Genomic DNA, 15,289 nt, shown 5'->3' on the forward strand with positions numbered 1-15,289 from the left:
TGATTTAAATAAATAGTCTGAGCTCCAGTCCATCTCATATTCAGCACGACTTTTAAAAGGTAAGGGTTTGTTTAATTTGTTTTGGTCAAACTTTCCTCTATAAAATGGTTATAAATATGTATACTGTACTATACACTGTACTAACTACTGTTCATTTTTTTGGAAAGCGGTTTAATTCAGCAAGGGTGCATTAAATTGATTGAAAATTACAGTATGTACATAATGTACCAAAAGGTGTCTATTTGGTTAGGTTTCTAAGTTTATACTTAGGAAAAAAATGCCAGTTTGCACAAAAATATTGCATAACTGCTTATAACATTGATAATAATAATAGAAAAATGTTTCTTGAGCACCAAATCCGCCTATTAGAATGATTTTTAAGGATTACGTGAGAATGAAGACTGGAGTAATGGCTGCTGAAAATTCAGTTTTGCCATCTCAGAAATAAATTAGCCTTCAATTTAAAATATATTGAAACAGAAAACAATTATTTTAACTTATTACAATATTTCTGTTTTTACTGTATTTTGAATCAAAGAAATGCAGCCTTGGTGAGCATAAGAGATAAAACATTTTTAAAAATCTTACTGGACCCAGATTTTGAATGGTAGTGAATGTGCATCTTAGAATGTATGCTGTATAACTATTCTATTTTATTTCTTTTTCTTCTTCCTTTGTCTTTTGGGAAAGGGCTAAACAAGTACAATGAAGGCCTTACTGGTTGTTTTGGTCCTCTTTCTGCCCGTCATAAATGCCCAGGTGCCTCACTGGGGGCCGTGCCCAGAGCCTGCTACTCAGCCTGCCTTCAACCTAAAGAAGGTAACATACTCTGCCACAGCTTATGCTATTAACCGGTCTTCTATTCTGCTCTTAAATGTTCTCGTTGTTTGCTTGTCTGTCTCCTAATGTAGTTTATGGGTAGGTGGTTTGAGATCGCTAAACTTCCAGCACAGTTTGAGCGAGGGAGATGCATTGAGACTAACTTCACTCTCAAGCTGGATGGAACGGCTCATGTTGTGAGCTCTGAAATTCTGTGGGTACCAACATCTAAATCATAGTTTTGTATAATACCTTAGACTTTTATATCAGAGGTAATAGCTAAACCGCAAACTTTATTTCAATTAGAAAAGGAGAGTTAAAAACAATTGACGGGACAGCTGTGGTGGAAGATAAAAGAAATCCAGCAAAGCTTGGAATCAGTTTCTCTTATGGTACAAGTTCTTTTTTTCAGTTTTTCCAAATGCTTTGCTGTTGCCATAAGTGATGTTGTTTCTAATTCAGAATTAGTAAGAAACATGTTTTTTCTTGTTTTTATCCACTATGCTCTTGAAAATAAAGTTCAACAGATAATGTTGATTTGTTGGTTAGTGACAAAGTGCTTTGCTTTCAAATCTGAGAATATATTGGAAATTATTTTGTGTTTTGTATCTCTACTTGAATTGCCAGTTTTGCCCTACACTCCATACTGGATTTTGTCTACTGACTATGAGAATTCAGCGCTGGTGTATTCATGCACTGATGTCTTGAGACTGTTCCACGTAGACTTCGCTTGGATTCTGGGCCGCACCCGATCTCTGCCTGCTGCCACCATCGACCACGGAAAAGAGGTTTTTACCAACAACAACATCGATGTGAGTCGGATGATCTTAAGCAGACAGCAGGGATGTGGCAAAGACCTTTGAATGACTGGAAAATTCAGTTTCCAGTGTTGAGATGTGTTGTGTTGAACAAACTGTGGACTACAGAAGTAGTATAATACTCCTTTTAATAAAAAACTGCTCAGTTTATGAACATTCTTATTTAATTAAATGGCCACGGAGTCTTGGATTATTACATTATTTTTACAGGTTTGCAAACCAGAAATGTAATCCATCTTCTTTGGGAGTTATTGTACAGAACTGAAAGCACAAGTTTCCAATTGATCAAAATAAATTAGAGCACCAACCAAAACCATGTGAACTTGGTTGGCTTAATTCTCAGTGACTGTTGTACATTTAGCACCTCCTTGTGGTCAGAGGAAATAAAAAAAACATGATCATCAAATAATTTGCAAGTACTTTCAATTCACATTTACTTAATAACGTTTGGAAAGATATAGAAGTAAAAACGATATCCATGTTAACAGTGTTATTTCAGCAGCTTTTGTTAATATTTCAATATATAGTTAATATCAATATAGTTTGTTTTTAGCTATTTTAGCACTTAAACTAAATGAAAATGTGAAATATTGCATGGGCAACTAGCTGGAATGAAAGGAGTTTTTTTTTTTTTTAAATATAGTTGAAAGTATTAAACAAAAACCTTGCATGGAGAAAAAAAAAAAAAAAAAAAAAAAAAAAATGAAACCTTTGTTTACCAGAATTTTATTTCAACATTTAAAGAGTTTCACAGGAAAGGAAACTTGTTTTGCACTGATTGACTGGGTCACAGATGTACACTAGTTATTCAGATTAATGTGACAAGTATACATACTGTAGAGACCTCATATATAATAATAGAAAGCACAGTCACAGGGAAATTAGTCATGTAACAAGGTATTTTCTAGAATTTTCTGATCTTAAGGTTTTCATTACTTCATCTTATAAAGGAAAGTATATATGAGAGAAAAGCATATCTGTTTTCATCCATGTTTATGTAAAGCGTGTTCAACGGAACTGCAGTGGGCTGACACGCAAGCCGATCACATCTTTACCAATCTCAGTTACCTAGGAAACAGGAGAGAAACAGCCAATGAAATCGATCCTTCACTTTATAGCACCGCATGATCAGATGGAACAAGGGGAAAAGCAGAGTTACTTTGTCACATATTAACAATATTGGACTTTCTCTCTCCAATAAACTAACACTAATTAAACATGGACATTACAAGGTCTTACTACTAACCTGTGTGACCCTGCAGACCTCTCCTTTGTATTTGGGGCAGTAGCAGGCTCCAGACAGGGGACATTTCTCCACAGGCCGCCCACGGTACAGGGGAGTGTAAGAGGCTGCGCAGATGTCAAAGGGATTGTGAGGGTCGTAGTTCAGTTGGTGAGCATCTGTCAGGCTCTTCTCACATGCTGCAAGAATCTTTCGTGTCTGAAAAAGTAAACAACAACAGGTTTTTAATGAAAATGTACACACAAGGAGAAAAACAATAAAAAGGGGGCCTCTGGATACTTCAAAGTGGGCTGCAACATGGCTTCAAATTTGCCAATATTAAATATTAAAATGATTTAAAATTACAAAAGCAAGCATTAAAAATAAGCTTTTTATTTTCATTTAAATTTTGTATTTTAATTACATTTACTTGTTACAATTTTCTTTTTTTTTTTTTTTTTTTTTATATACACAGTATGCTGACAAGCACATAAACATGACAAACATTTTTCTCTGTTTTTTATATACTAGCACAAGTTTTATCTCAATTTTGAATATGAAAACTGTCTGACTGAATAGCCATAAATTAGGGGATACTTGTGTAAAAAAATTAGGACAATTATCCATTTACCTGTTGTGCTACTTCTGGTTTGGGACCCAACTCAAGAAGACGGCGAGCAAAACCTGCTGCCGTTTTGAAGTTACGCAGTTTGAAGAAAAGATTGAGTGCTGTTCTCAACACCAACACCATGTGCACAGGTTGCAGACTGCAATGTGTGAAATATGCAGCCATCTGAAAGATACACAGAAAAATATTAATATATATTAAGATAAGATTCAGTGCATATACTGAAATGTTTGTTTTAAGTACTTCATAAAAAAATAAAATAAATATATAGATAGATAGATAGATAGATAGATAGATAGATAGATAGATAGATAGATACACACACACACGGTTAAAACAAAAAACGTATTTCTTATTTTAGAATTTTAAAAATGCATGTACCTCACAAAGTCTCTTTTGTTGATCGAGAGTGTCTTTGGGAAGCTTCTTCCGCTCTGTCTCCATGGTGAGGCCAATAATATACTCTTTACAGATAGTGATAAGCTGTTGAGCCTGAGTGAAAGTAAAAAGAATGTTTAGTACTTAACTCCTATATAAAACAACATACCACTCATCCTGCATGAAAACACACCTCTGCAATCTCTTGTTTGTTGTCGACCACAAGCAGTGGTACGGAGAGTAGAATGGCCCTGAAACGATCAACAGCTTCTTCAAAGCGGCCCGCTGTGGTCAGCTGATAGCACTGTTGCAGACGTGAAATGAGATCAGAGAGACGCAGGCCCACCGCTGGCAGACCCCCTTTAGCTCCACTGTCCTTCCAGTTCCTCTGGGGGTAACTGTGCAAGCAGGGCAGTGACGGCAGGCCCAGGTAACAGGTGCGCCCACGGGACAGAGTTTGCATGAACAGTTGCTTATAGGCTCCAAACTGAACCACACCAACCTGGTCATGCAGCAACTGTAGAAAATGGAATGAAAAACATTAGAGACAGCAAAGAAACATCAGCTACATTTCAATTTAGTTTAGACTTTTTCTTCCTGCCGGCAAATCTTTTAACTTAAAATAAAAATGTCAGGAAATCTGAGATATCTGAAGTAAAACATTACAACAGTGAAATAGCAATATTATTAATAATACTACAATTACAAATTTTAGCAGGAAAGGGAGGAAGCAACAACAAAAAAAACTAAATTCAGCCCTAATCTATAGTTTTGTGAGCTCCCTTTACCCTCATTGCAGTCTCAAAAGATCCAGCCAATAAGTGATCCACCACCAGCTGAGAGTTGTTGCACCACATCTGTGTAGGGCTTGTGCCCTTGGTGGGCGGCACAAAGAAACCTTCACCCTCTGCGCCACCTCCACCAACAGAAGGTACATCCTTTTGGTAAAAGAAAAGACAACAAGATATGAGGTTACTTGGGATGCTGTATAAATCCATTCACAAACAGTTGTGACTTTTATTTCAGTTCTACACCAGACTTACCAGTTCTGGCGGGAGGTCCAGATCTTCCTCAACATCCCAGCCTCCTCCTTCCTCTTTCCCAATAGCTCCCTCATCTCCCAATCCCTCTTGAGCATCCATAAATCCATCTGGATTATGAAAGAGATCATAAGTGATTCAATCGCTTGGTTTGGTTTCCTCCTTCAAAAATAGTTTTTTTTATTATATAGTAAATACCTTCATCCAAATGAAGCTCTGCATCTTCTCCCCAGCCTTCTCCTCCTGAAGTATCCATGTCCAGGTCAGCAACCATCTGGCCAGCACGTCCTATTCAAACAACCACAAAAATACATGTTATTCCTCAACATGACATACATACAACTTCATAAATCCTGGTTACCCACACTTGAGCCAGTATGAGCATCACAAAACCTCACCTTTGGCAGCAATGGCTCCCTCGAAGAAGCCCTTGGAGACTGTGAGCAGAGGCCAGTTGGTGTCCAAGGGGTTGATGGGAGGTGGTGGCTGCAACAGCTGGGCATTAGGGTCCACTTCTGGCACCTGTACATGGATGGAACCCATCGCTCAATCATTCATCTACAAATTAGTTTATCTGTGTTAGTAATGAGAATATAACACACCATTTCTTTTTCCAGGTCAAAGGACTCCTTCAGGGCCTCAGCCTCCTCATCCATCCCATGAGTGGCAGCAGTCAGGTAAGCCAGAGACTCTGAGAATGTGATACAGATGTCATTTTTGTTAAATAAATCTCATTAAAACAATCATGTGAACAAAATAAAAGTGACAGTACTCACTCTGTCCACAGTTCTTCAGGATTCGCACACGCTCACTGACGTCACCCAGATAAAGAGCGCCCTGATAGTGTCCACTCATGTCCTTTCTTATCTCAGCTGTAACACAAAACATAAAACATCATTCAAACAAATCGATAAGAATGAGTTATTCTTAAGAAAACCAATACACTACCATTCAAAACACTACTTTGTTTATTAAAGTAAAAAAACAGTTTAATTTGTAATATTACAATATTACTGTTATTACTGTATTGTCGATCAAATAAATGCTGCTTTGGTAAATAAATGATACTTCTTTCAAAAACATTTAAAATTCCCATCAACCATAAACCTTTGAATTGTAGTGTATTCACTCACCTATCTTCATCATCTTCCTGAGTTTGGCCAGGTTGCCAGTGATGAGGTACAGGAAGGCGAGTTTGTCGAAGTTCTTGGTTCTCTGGTAGCACATCTCCACAACCTGGTGATGGCCCTGTAGAAGTGCAGCCTCGCCGAGACGCTCCCAGCAGCTACGTTCATCCAGGGCTTTTGCAGCCTCTAACGCCACCTGCAGGAACAAACAAATCAAGAATGAACACCTGTTCAGACAAAAGTGTTGAAGACTTGATCCTCCATAAATGTTAGTTCTGTATACCTCAATGTTTCCACACTCCAAAGCCAGGCTGAAACGAGTCTTCTCATCTTTGACAAAGTGCAGTGCAACTTCTGGGTAGCCCTTCTTCTGCAGGTAGGCAATGATGGACTGGCCTACCAGTTTAGCGTTACGCACCATATGAAGAACCTGACGGTGTTGGGTAGGGAAAAGAAGGTCATTAACAGTGTTGTTATTGTTAACAAACAAAAACTGCTATTTTAATTAATGAAAACAAATTTAAAAGCTGAAAGTGATTTATAAAATTAAAGAAAAATGGGAAAAAAAAAACAAATTACAAAAGCATATAAAGTTATTTAAATTAAAATGAACATGAAAACAACAACAAAAAAAGGTAAGCCACTCTCCTGACCTGTTTCAGGGATATCTGTCAGGTTATAAGAATATTTTATATGTGGCATAAACAAACATAAATAAATCACATACAAATAGTATAAAAAATTAATGAAAAATTATTGCAATCATTCATATAAATAAATGGGAAAAAAAATTATATATGCGCACTAACCTCCTCATATTTATGATTGACCAGAGCGAGTTTAAAACGGTACTCTGTGGGGTCGATGTTGAGCACTCGTGGCCTGCACTCCCGATCTAGGCAGTACACACTGTTGCCTCTGACTCTTGTCACATAGATGGGTAGATCCAATGTACGGATTATACCATGATCACTGTGGAAAAAAATTTAAAGATTAATTATTAACAAAACATTAGCGTTTTCTTAATGAAATAGTTGCATGGTTTGGCTGTTGGTGCAGTACCCAGAGGTGAGAGCATATTTGATGTGGTTGGAGGTGGTGTAGATGAAGACTTCATTCTCGGCCCAGGCGCCACTCTTCACTCTGATGTTCTCATGGATGTTACACAGGCTCTCTAACTTCTTGTTGCAGATCATGATAGCTGAAAAAGACAGAGCAGAGGGTCAGATGTGTGTGAAAATATGATAAACCAAAAGAAATAAACATGAGATTTTTCTATTTGATACAAGGCAAAAGCACCCAAATAACCCTTAAGAGCGGAGATTTGTGACTGCAAAAATCAGTGTTAAAGCCTACACATCCAATTAGTGAGTTTTCAGTACCGTGTTTGGCCAGCAGGGCCACATGGTTGGCATCAGAGCTCCACACCACATATTTGACTTTAGCGATTTTGACCGTAGCGAGGGAGCGCTTCTGCTGCACGTCAAACAGTGTGACTCCTTCAGCATCACGCAGCAGCAGAGATCCAGTTCCAGCGTAGAAGATCTCCTCACAGCTTGGTACCTGGACCTTCTTCACAATCTCATTCTTCAGGTTCTTTATCAGGAGCTGTGGTGGATAAGAGTGAGGATGAACGTCAAGCTTTGTTTGAGTACATGTGTACATGGTCATAACTCTTTATTCAGCATTTTGCTGCAGGGATGACACATTTTAGTAGACCAAAACCCAGAAACAATTTAGCACTTCCAGTTCCATCGTCCTGAAGCCAACGGGATTTTTGAATGTTTTTTATTTTTGGTTAAATGCTTTAAGTAAGGTCTGCGGTTAACACAAGCTCAAGATATTTTCACGTTTAATTCTGACATGAAATACATCAGTGATGACCTTTTTAAATCTTTTACGTGGTTAAAAAAGGTTGTTGCTAACAAGTGGCTACAGAAATTGTCGGAAGCATTAAACACCTTAATTAGGCTTCAAATTGCATAAAAGCAGTGTTCATTTGTGAAGATTATCATTATGAACAAAATGTCATAAAAATTTGTTGGTCACTGTGCTTAATTTCTGCAAAAAATCCAAAGGCCAGGTAATAACCTATTGGATTTTTGTCAATGAAACTAGGGAGATGCCAGTTTCCAGATTGGCCAAAAAATGCATCATCATTGCAGCACTATTTTCTATCAAATAGATGTTGCTTGATTCACTTACTGAGTGCATGCGGTCGAGTACAGCAAACCGGTTCCTGGCCACCCAAACCGCGGTCAGACCAGAGGAACGCTTTCCCTCAGGAGCTGAAAACATGTAGAGAACGTGAACGATTACATTTTGCGCATTATATTAAGGACTTCTAAAGAGAAAAAAAAATAAAATGTTACCATCAGGATTCTGGGAGTCACTCTCTCTGGGAATGGAGTACAGATCATATGTGCTGTTTTCCAGGTTGGTAGCTCTCTGAAACAGAAAGAGGAAGAAATTAAATACACAAATGAACCTTGATTTGACTAAACCGACTGATAAGAGTTTACAATACTCACAGTGCACAACAGCACAGCATTTTCTGCAGGGTTGTAGGACATGCTGAACACTGGGAATTTGGATCCACTGTCAATATAAAAGGAATGGAATGTCAATGGAAAAGTTAAACTGCACTTAACCTTTTGAAGATGCACATTTAGTGTTTTTAGACACTAAAAATCCACACACCTGCGCAGCTGCATGACGGCTGTATCCTTACTGCTGTTGAAGTCAAGCTGGCGCAGGAAGCGATCTTTTACATAGTACAGCATGTTACCATACACGGCATAAGCTGGACGTTCCCTTTCCAGTTTGAACACCAGCATTCCACTGTCATGGCCTAGAAAGGTACAAAATTACACTTTAATGCATCTCATTTCATCACCAAAACCACTTGCTTGACTAATTATTACTAGTAACCTACCAGCAGCAAACAGGTTGAGGTTGGGGTGAGCCCCCAGCACCCAGAAACGGTCATGATCTCTGCGAAAGGTCTGGACGCCTGTCCTCTTGGACATGTCCCACACACGGATGCTCTTGTCCTCAGAGTTGGACAGGATGAGCTCCTGACGAGGGTGGAACACCGCACAGGACACATTGTTGTAGTGCCCTCGACAGGTGTCCAACTCCCATGCTTTTGACTCTAGAGGAAGGGATAATTTCCAAAAAACAAAAAAACAAAAGTGAAAAACAACAACAAAAAAAAAGCTAATGCATAATTTGACTTTTAGTCAAACTCGAAGTATGAGTTTCGAGAGTTTAAAACAACTGCCTGTATAGGTAGTAAGACAGCAAGATAGTTCACTAGGTTTTGAAACAGTGTAGTCCCTAGTAGACCAGGACACACACAAAATTATTTCAAGACAGCACATTCCTTAGCAGGAGTTAAGACTTCCACTCCCAGCATCTGCATTTGACTGGCTGGCCGATTTCCTGCCCTAAATCTCATCTCAGGAGACCTCTAAAACCCAGGATAAATTTGAGGGAACATCTGAAATGGATTTAGAACAGAACCGTCAATGTTGTTCCTGACGGGTTTACCATAAATAAAAGTTGAATAATCAACAGTACAAAGCATGTGGCATGTGGAAAGATTCCAGCACAGACCCTCCCTGATATCTCCTGATCGTTTAACGCAGTAATTCAATGATGGTATCAACAAAGATGATGGTTTTACAACAGACGTCCGAGCTAAGAAAATCACCAGATCTCCATCCGGAGTGACATTCCCATGACCTCCCGTTTCTCCCCAGCAGAGAAACGCGCCTTTTCTTATTGGCAGAACAAAGAAGATCGGACCTTTGTGGGTGTTTTCCGAAAGACATAATAATTGTTGCTGCTACCAAAAGGGGCAGTCGTGGCCTAATGGATAGAGCTGGACTTGTAACCTGAAGGTTGTGGGTTCGAGTCTCAGGTCCGGCAGGGATTGTAGGTGGGGGGAGTGAATAAGCAACACTCTCTCCACCCTCAATACCATGACTGAGGTGAGACCCTTGAGCAAGGCACCGAATCCCCAACAGCTCCCCGGGCGCCACAGAAATGGCTGCCCACTACTCTGGGTGTATGTTCACTACTGTATGTAACTACTGTGTGTACACAGCCCTAAATATGTGTACAATTACACTTGGATGGGTTTAATGCAGAGCACAAATTCCGATTATGGGTCACCATACTTGGCCACACACCACTTCCCTTCCCCCTTTCCTATATAGACAATATATATCGAGTGTGTTTATTTTATGTCTTTCATATGCTTGGTGTGATTATTTAGAGGGTAGGATGTTAATCGTTGGCCACGAAGATAAACGAAATTGTAAAAGATATACTGAATTTAACAATTCGTTGGACGAGTCGTTAAAACATTAGAAATTATACGTTTTGATTAATATCATATCAATATCGATTCTTAAGAATAGATTCCCTAAAAGCTAAAATTAAAATAAGGGCCAATCCTTACAACAGGATTAAATATTTTACATTTGCAATGTAATTTTTTTTCAAATCAGAAGACAATGTGACAGAATGTGAACACATACCGTTCATCCTCCAGATCTTGACCTGGCGGTCATCTGCTCCTGACACAATGAGAGGCATGCTGGGATGGAAGGCTGCCCAGTTTACACCTCGATCGTGACCCTGAGACCAGAGCAAGAGAACACAAACTTTCATTCAAACCAACAACAAACTTCAGTCATTCAACCCCAACTGCACTTTACAACACAAAGATTGGGCACAGTTTTTTTATGCCATTACATTCACATTCTTACCTCCAGAACGTGCTTCACTACTGCATCAGAGGCCCCAAACAGGTCGACACCAGAGATGCCACGCACGTCCGTGTCCACAGCACCCGGAGACAAGTTCTTCTTCCTCAGACCTGGAAGCAACATTTACAGTCCGACACACACAGGGGGCCGTTTACAAATTACACAGGAACACCCACATACCAGGGAGGGAAGAGAGAGGAACAACATTAAAACTGCTACTCAAAAACACATTTGTGATATCTGACAGTAAACAAACATTTTGTTGGGCTGCTAAACATTTGCTGGTGCTCAAGAACACAAACACAACAAACATCCTCCATTAGGTCTAAACCTGAGTTAAGGGAGTAAACATAACCACCAGATTAAGAACAGAGACAACAATCAAAACACAAGTTAAATTATGGTCACAGAGAGATCAAAATCATTTGAGATTGGATAGGATGCATGTAAATCAATGACAGAGAGCTAATCAGCATAACTCAGGTCAAGACGCAGAGAAAAAGAGAGGAGAACAGAATGTGTGTCTGAGATCTCAGCACTCCAGATATCTGCTAAATGAATAAAAGTCCAACAAAAGCTGCACTAGAAACCAATGTACAGATGTGGATGTTTCCAGAGGGGCAAAGGAGCTGTAGAGGAAGTGAGCAGGGATGGAACTAAAAGGTGGATTGATGGGGTGGAGCGTGTCAAAATGTTCTCTGGAGGGGCACTGGATGTTAAAGGAGTGAGAAGGACTCCAGTTAAGTCATGCATTTGTTACTGTATATTGTAATGCATTAATAGATGGATTCATCATGCAATTAGTGGTGTTAAGAGTCATTTAACAATTAAATGACAATCTATGTTCATGTTACTGATCAAAAAGTTGCATTCAGACAGATGGATCAACTATTTAATCATTAATATTATCTATGGATGACAAATGCCATCATGCAGGATATAAGGAAAAAGTTCAAATCTTTGCATACTCTTCTATGAATTTCACAAATGTACCAGGGATTAGGGATCCCAATTGTTCCTGTCCATGAAAATGCTTATAGTTTTGATAAAACTTCACCCAAAAGATGTTAAAAATAACTTTTTTTTAGAACTAAATTTAGATGCAAAAAAATGTTGTGTTTACATTATCTCATACAATTACATACAAACGGCGTATTATCCATGCAGTAATATAATCATTCCATATTTTTATGTGAAGGGGAGAAAGGTAGAGAGAAACTATCTATTCAGTGTAAGCTTTAATGAACAAGTTATTTGTTGTCAGTCAGTGCAGACAGCAGCAGTTTAAAAGGTTAATGAGCAAGAAAGAAGTTCAACAATGAAAGCAAAGGACAGACATTGACAATTTCATTAAAACATGCAGAATCTCAAAAATGCCTCTAACATCCACCATTTCTTAAATAGGACTTTTTGAGCAGGAGACCACATGGTAAATCTTTATTTTTAAGTGTTTCATGACTTGCTGTTCCATTTAAACATCACATTGAAATGATTTAAACATCACTAATTAATCTTCCCAAGAATAACAAAAATGAGCACCAAATCACTAGACCAGTGGTTCCCAAATCTGTCCTGGAAGCCCCCCTGCCCTGCAAGTTTTGTATGTTCGTTAGTAGAGACTGCAAGAACTAAACTGGGTGTGTCTGATAAGGGAGACATACAAAATGCGCAGGGCAGGGGGTCCTCCAGGACAGGTTTGGAAACCACTGCACTAGACGAATGCTTGATGCTTACAGCATGAGTGTGAGAGGCATTTCTGCTTTGAGCCCACAGAGTTTTGTTCTGTACACACTATAGAGAGAGGAAATGAGGAAGAGAGCCTCTTAGGCAGCCTCTTACTTTCTCCATCCTCTCTCTCCTTACCCACCTCCCCAGCCTTCCCAAAACTACTCAATCCTGCCCCAAGCCTCCTCACCGGAAATATCCCACACGCGCACAGTCTGATCCAAGCTAGCCGACACCACCAGGTCCTCAGATGGATGGAACTGAGCACACATCACATAGTGATTATGCCCCGTCAGCACACTACAGAGAAGAAACAGCACAGAGAACATATACTCAATTTCATTAAGCTAATGGTAATGATAGTGTTGATCAGGTCAGAGAAAATGCTTTGACAAACAATTTGAGCATTTTCAAGTGATTTATTTCATTAAAAAAAACATGTACGTTACATGTGCAAGAAATTTATTTTTTTGTGTTTTATTTGCAAATATTAAATCATCAGTACTGGCTTCAAAATAAGCTTCAACAACCTATGATTTTCTTAAATAATAATAATAAAACTTCAACTGGTTCATAACCTACATAAAGACTCACCAGACACATGTTCTGGACTGCCAGTTCCAAATGCGAATGGTCTGGTCATCTGAGGCACTCAGGATCCAGGGATACTCCTGAAAATGATAAGGATAAGTTAGACTCATTTATTAAAAAATATGAAAATAATTATGAAAGATCATCACAAAGTTGACAGGGCTCACATGGTGAAAGAATGTTGTACGAATGTAGTCAAGATGTCCAAGAAGAGTGAAAAGACACCGACGCAGCTTGTAGTTCCACACCTAAGAAATCAAATAAATGTCAGCAAACCAAATACATTTTTACAATAATGTCCCATTAGTTGATAAGATAGCATAAATGATGAGCAAAACATTTGTTACTTTATTCACTAACCTTTGTTAACTTTTGTTAATAAAATGACTAGTATTCATTTATTGTACGTTCATGTTATCTCAAGTTCATCAACTATTGTAATGAAATAAATTATCATTACAGCTAATAAATGATTTGGACGCAACAATATAGTAGCAGAAGCCAGGTGACAAATTTAATAAACCTCAGTATTGAAAACGAAGCAAGCAAACCTTGATCTTGTAGTCATCTCCTCCTGACACAAACAGTGGCTGCTGCTTGTGGAAGTCAATACCTCTGACTGGACCTAAATGAATTCACAGTATTATGAGGGCTCAGAAGAAAACCACAAGAGACTGAAATCGTTGATTAGATATTTCATACCATCATGTTCGTCAAACTTATCGATGAGGGTGCACATGCGATAATCCCACAGCTGGATGACGCCGTTGTGCAAACTAGCCAGAATCCAGGGCCGTTTCGGGTGGAAACTCAGCCCTACGGAAAAACACATTACAATCAATTCAGGTATTTATTAATATGAAGACAGTCGATACGATGGTGTTATAAGAACATAATAATAATGACTTGATTTAAACAGATTATTGTTTTCATTAAAACTTTATTGATAATAACAATCTGGTCAGGTTAATGTCATTCGCATGTTCTCAATGAAACCAAAAATATGAAACTTCGGAGTAGAGAATATTTACTGCAACGTCTGGATTGCTAACAAACAATAGCTTTGTGCTAACGCCGAATGACATACAATATTCAAAAAGATAAGAACTGAATCCTTACTAAAAAGATAGTATATTATATTCTACAGACATTAAGAAAAGATTAACATCATATAACGTTAACTGATTTATATAAAAGCGGTCATAATAATTATATTATACAGCAGTCAAGTGAAGCTAGCCAGAGCAGATATCTTACCTTTCACTCGGGCCGACTTTGTCTCAAATTTGGTCAACATTTTCACTGACAATAATAACCGAACAGGAATGCGTAATGTATGAAGATATAGCTCAGTTTACGTGAGTGTAAAGTTAGGAAGGGATTTTGCGTGTTTGATTCTGCAGCTCCACTTCCGTAGCTGACACGTCTACCCTACCCACTCAACCAGGCCCGTGTTTCCGTGCGCCAACAAATAAAGTTTGATGATTCAAATGCCAACATCGCAATGTCCACGTCTCTAGAGCCTTCGTTATCCGCTAAAGATGAAAACGCAAAAAAATAAATAAATAAAAAAGAAAACGCATTTTTTCCCCAGTCAGTCGTTTAGAAGACCATTTTAAATAAGCGGGAAATAATAATCAAGAATACTGAGTATAGAAGTAAATAATAGTTTATGGTATTAGTCCTGTTTTTATTTTAGTAATTTATTATTAGTGCCAATACATATTATAACATAGTTTATTATTTGTTTTGTGATTGTAAATATAGAGATAAAATACATATATATTTTTTTTACAATTCTGTATGTTGCCAGCCACTGTCGCAGTATTTACACTTTTCATCGGGAACTTCTAGTTCATAATTTGATATCACAATAATACAACATTTGAATGTTTACCTAATCATTAAATTAAGACATCGTTTAATTGAATTAAAACAAACAAAAATAAATTAAAATACATAAAAACGCTATAAATGCCTAATTATTTTATGACATATTGCAAGGTGCATAAAACTGTAATATAATATTCAAAACAGAACTGAGAAATTACCTACAAAAATCATATATAACAGGGCCACAAACACATCACAAGAAGTATAAGTGATTTTAAATTAAAGTGTTAAAGACATAAAATATTGTAAATTGTTTTAAAAATTAAACTA

General features: G+C 38.0%; 2 protein-coding genes across 2 annotated transcripts; one reads left to right on the forward strand and one right to left on the reverse strand.

Annotated features, from left to right (window-relative positions):
- Nucleotides 1–36: 36 nt before the first annotated feature.
- LOC306845696 (apolipoprotein D-like) lies at nucleotides 37–2,040 on the forward strand. Its single transcript, XM_079378643.1, has 5 exons — nucleotides 37–59; nucleotides 691–819; nucleotides 912–1,033; nucleotides 1,126–1,211; nucleotides 1,447–2,040. Exons 2-5 carry the CDS (start codon nucleotides 706–708, stop codon nucleotides 1,680–1,682), a joined length of 558 nt encoding a protein of 185 aa, XP_079234769.1. The 5' UTR covers nucleotides 37–59; nucleotides 691–705; the 3' UTR covers nucleotides 1,683–2,040.
- A 304-nt stretch (nucleotides 2,041–2,344) lies between these two features.
- LOC306845677 (coatomer subunit alpha-like) lies at nucleotides 2,345–14,592 on the reverse strand. The gene is made up of 29 exons (XM_079378607.1): nucleotides 14,384–14,592; nucleotides 13,829–13,942; nucleotides 13,678–13,751; nucleotides 13,294–13,374; nucleotides 13,130–13,206; nucleotides 12,726–12,835; nucleotides 10,811–10,920; nucleotides 10,580–10,679; nucleotides 8,968–9,186; nucleotides 8,733–8,883; nucleotides 8,564–8,630; nucleotides 8,405–8,480; nucleotides 8,238–8,320; nucleotides 7,415–7,640; nucleotides 7,095–7,233; nucleotides 6,842–7,004; nucleotides 6,316–6,462; nucleotides 6,039–6,228; nucleotides 5,682–5,777; nucleotides 5,508–5,596; nucleotides 5,304–5,427; nucleotides 5,104–5,193; nucleotides 4,909–5,015; nucleotides 4,654–4,803; nucleotides 4,059–4,382; nucleotides 3,869–3,979; nucleotides 3,491–3,652; nucleotides 2,884–3,078; nucleotides 2,345–2,705 (listed from the first exon to the last, which is right to left on the reverse strand). Exons 1-29 carry the CDS (start codon nucleotides 14,421–14,423, stop codon nucleotides 2,646–2,648), a joined length of 3,675 nt encoding a protein of 1,224 aa, XP_079234733.1. The 5' UTR covers nucleotides 14,424–14,592; the 3' UTR covers nucleotides 2,345–2,645.
- Nucleotides 14,593–15,289: the final 697 nt, after the last annotated feature.

This window comes from Barbus barbus, assembly GCF_936440315.1.
Source record: "Barbus barbus genome assembly, chromosome: 26".
Classification (NCBI taxonomy): domain Eukaryota; kingdom Metazoa; phylum Chordata; class Actinopteri; order Cypriniformes; family Cyprinidae; genus Barbus; species Barbus barbus.